Source organism: Notothenia coriiceps, unplaced genomic scaffold (assembly GCF_000735185.1).
Source record: "Notothenia coriiceps isolate Sejong01 unplaced genomic scaffold, NC01 NC01_scaffold00009954, whole genome shotgun sequence".
NCBI classification, from domain to species: Eukaryota; Metazoa; Chordata; class Actinopteri; order Perciformes; family Nototheniidae; genus Notothenia; species Notothenia coriiceps.
In genome coordinates, this window is record NW_011342655.1 from 1 (window position 1) to 4066 (window position 4066).

Sequence of the window (4066 nt, forward strand, 5' to 3'; positions counted from 1 at the left end):
CCCATTTTTTTTTTTTAACTGTGGGACACATGTATGGTAAAAACATCATTGTAGAATTAGTACACACACGCACACGCACACGCACGCGCATGCACACACACACACACACACACACACACACACACACACACACACACACACACACACACACACACACACACTGCCATTTACAGTTAACAAAAGTCCAATGTTGTATTACAATGGGTGTGGTCAGCAGTGTTAAAGGCTTAAATGCTTCTTCCAATAGAGGTCACTGCAACAGATTGCAATAATATGCTGTCGAAAGACAAACTTAAAAACACATGGAGATGTGCCTTTAAGTTTTTTTCTGCCTTCAACGGTCGGTCGTCAAAACATTTACACGGAATTCATGTTTTCTTTCAGAACGTACTCCAAAGTGTAGATATTGGAACAAATTCAGTTTAATGGAAAAAATGTTATTATTATCTTTTTCTACTGAAGCCGACAAAATACCTTGTATCTCTTTTTTATAGATAAGTGTTTACTGATATGCCACTGTGTCACATCCACAAGTGTGTATCAGGAAGGGTGTGTGCTCCCTCTTGTGTTCATTGTCGGCTATTGTTGAGAAAAGCTTTACAATATAATAATGATAATACTTTAATAGATATATAACGTTTTTTAGGGTTATTGTCCCATTTATATTCAACCCTTATGAGTTCAGTTAGGAATGATATCCTTGATTCAATGGGTAAACATTTTTTTACTAGTGACACAGTGCTGCCCAGATATTCCAGATGTCTCTTAGAGTCGTTGATGATAAACAGGATAATGAATCATGATGGTTGTGGTTAATTGCAATCGAAGAACTTTTTTACAAATCCTCTGAGAATCCATGTTTCACAGGATCTGTAAATTGAAAACTGAGGTAACAGAAAAAGTAAGAACCTTCAACTAACCACATCTACAGTAATAGATTGTGTATGCATCAATGTCATCGCTAATTTGTGTGACAAGTAAACTCTTCATAACATAATATTAATTTCTCAATACTTCTGTGCACTCACTAAATATAGATTCATCCCTTGTCACAATGTGTCACTGTTCTGTTAATTTCAGCCACACACAGTAAGTGGTACTATTTCACATTATGGTAATGCTGCTCTATGGAAATATCGTGTCATTCATGCAAAAGCAGAACCAGTTTGTCATATTAGGATTTGCAATTATAAACATTTTACAATACTTGGTGTTAGACAGTGACTGTTGGATCTGATTAAAAGTTGTGTACTGAAGGCCCGGAGGGACTCTGGATCTTGACGATTGAACTTTTTTTTCTCAGTAACACTTTCAGAGTGAAGAGGTCGCCAAAGAAATCCTCATCTGACCCATCCGAGGTGTGTACCTGATTCTTTATTTCTTTATGTACACTTGGCTCTCTCACTGTCTGGCTAAATGTTTTCCTTCTCCCATCTCACTGCTACCTCCTCGGTGTTGCAGGATCCTACACCAGATGAAACTCCCTCCCTCCACCCACAGGACGACCACGCCACAGATGAGGAGAAGCTGGCTTCCTCCACTAGTCATAAGTGGGCATCCCTACACAACGTGGATGCAGATTTGAATTCTGAACAGCAAGACTTCCCTCAGCCGAGCGACCTTTCGTCCTTTGTTAATGAGAACAGTCTTCCTGATCAGACTCCAGGTGAGGCTTAGCTGTCTGACTCTCTCGGATCTCTTTTTGTATCTCCAGCCACCTGCGTCCTGATAAATGCTGACATAGATCAAAGCAGACTGCAGATAGGTGGTGCTCAAAATATATTAAAAGCTAAAACCATCATTTACAGTACAGCCACCTGCAACTTTCCTCTACATTAATTTAGCTACATTATTGATTTTTGTTCTGGCGGTGAAATAATATGGCGGAGTTCTCTACTGCCCTCTGTCCTCCAAAAGAGCCACCTCTTCCCTAAGGCTCTGTGGCGCAACCAATCTAGGTCAGAGAGGATATAATGAACAAACAGCCCTGCCTCAGCTTCTAAACCCATCAATCCAGAGCTCAACACTGGCTAGATATGTCTCTCCATTTCTTCCTCTGACTCTAAAACTTATTTTTGTCTTTCTGCATCAGTGCAAGACTATGAGATTGAGTATATGGAGAAGCTTGGCTCCGCTTCGCCTGTGAGTATTCTGTGTTATTTAAATAATTGTATGAAATATTTGCTGCTTTCTTTCTTTATACTTGTACTTTCTTTCTAAGTTGTAAAATGTGTACCTATATTTAAAAAAGTGTCTGCTTTATTTGCTTGTGTTTCATATAGCCACTGTCTGTGAAGAAGCCATCTTTGTACCTGAAGTTAGACTCCGTTTCTGACAACTTACCCAAGAAAAAGTGTGCAAATGGATCTGAACCCAGCTCCCCCTGCACTGGGTAAACACAACCTACTCATGTTTTATTTTTGTAATATGTGTTGTAATTTGGCGGAAATGTCTACATTGTATGTTCACTTTATAGTGTAGGAAGTTTTACAGTGCAATGTTCAGTGCTTCACTTGTACAGTAGACTATGCATTGGGCTAACTAGAAATCAGAATGATTAAGATTGCATAATGCATACAGCTGCTTCAGCTCCGTTTTTCATTAACACTCTCATCCATCATATACAGTAAATCACATGCCATGTCTCTCCCCTCTGGTTCTCCCTGTGAGCAGCAGTTTTGAGGAGATGGAGGCCCAGATAACAGCGGGTATGAAGACACCGGTGCTGAGCTCCCGGCCTGGTCCCGAGGGCTCTGCTGGGGAAAAGGGCAGAAAGAGAGAGAACAAGGCGCTCAGCCGAACACTGAGCACAGAGAGGGATGAGCAGGTGAGCCGATCACTATTGTAAATATTCAAAACTCAGCGATCAGTTATCACACATGTTGTCATTTCTATGTCTTGTCCTCATCATGTTGGGACAGTTATGATTTTGTCACATTTATACCATGTCAATGTTTAGTCACATGGGGCAGAGATTGCAATAGGCTGTATTTCAGGCCTTGAATTAGCCCTCCAACATCAGTCATAGTGATTCTCATTAAAGCCCTGTCACTGTTAATAACACATAGCCAGTTCCCCTACTGTAGCTTCCCAGCTTGAACTCAGTGACTCAGCTCCCAATGCTGCCACTCAAAAACTCAGCGCTTTGCTTTGCCATGCTGACCCCTACCCTCCTCCCCCACTCCTCCCGGTGCCCCTGTAGCCCCTTAGCCTGGGCCCTGTGGAGGCCCCTGCTCCTGTCCTGCCCATGCCCCTGTTAGACAGGCTGTCTGAGTGTGACGACCTCCTGCAGTACCTGGAGCCCGACCTGGCTGAGACCAACCCGACAGCATTCGCTCAAAAACTACAGGTGTGTTGACAGACCACTGATGACCCCTCTTATGTTAATGGGTTGCCTCTGGTGGGCCCCCTCCATCCTGATTGTGTGTTGTTTTCACGTTACTCCCATTGTTTCACCTCACTACATCCAGCCTTTTCATTTTCCCATAGATTGATGGTGTGTGAAATGTAGACTGCAAGTGTGTGCGCTCAACTCAAGTGTCTGTATGTTTTCCCTTTGCTCTCTCATCCTGGGGCCGCAACCCCCCTCCCTTACCCCCCAAAAAAATACCAATACCCCTCTCCCCACTCCCCATGTCTGCGGCCCAGGAGGAACTGGTGCTTGCTGCCCTGAGGATAGAGGCTCTGCAGATAGCCAAAAACATCTCACAGTGCCCCTCCCTCTCCACTGTAAACCCCCAGGTACTGCGCTGAGTGCTGCACCTGATGTATGCAAAGGGTGTGTGTGTGTGTGTGTGTGTGTGTGTGTAAAAGGAAAGAGCATCCTGAATGAGTTATTACGTACATGCAGGTGTGTGTGAGATGCACGTGTGCCTGGCTGTAGTGTGCGTGCATGAGTGTGTCTCAGCCTGCCTTTTCCCCTCCCCTTAAACACACCATTCTGAGTGTGAGTGTGATCCCATGGCCTTATCAACATTGTAGTTGCACAGCTACGTATGCAGTCCTCCTCAATCCCCACTTATGGAATCTCTAACATGGCTTTACGCATCCAGCTCCCCCCCCCCCC

At 43.7% G+C, this 4066-nt stretch overlaps 1 protein-coding gene across 1 annotated transcript; it reads left to right on the plus strand.

The window, feature by feature from the left end:
* The first annotated feature begins 113 nt into the window (after positions 1 to 113).
* Positions 114 to 3773, plus strand: LOC104945672 (transforming acidic coiled-coil-containing protein 2-like). The gene is made up of 7 exons (XM_010771378.1): positions 114 to 1358; positions 1462 to 1666; positions 2093 to 2142; positions 2283 to 2392; positions 2674 to 2827; positions 3203 to 3349; positions 3649 to 3773. Exons 3-7 carry the CDS (start codon positions 2116 to 2118, stop codon positions 3751 to 3753), a joined length of 543 nt encoding a protein of 180 aa, XP_010769680.1. The 5' UTR covers positions 114 to 1358; positions 1462 to 1666; positions 2093 to 2115; the 3' UTR covers positions 3754 to 3773.
* The last annotated feature ends 293 nt before the right edge of the window (positions 3774 to 4066 follow it).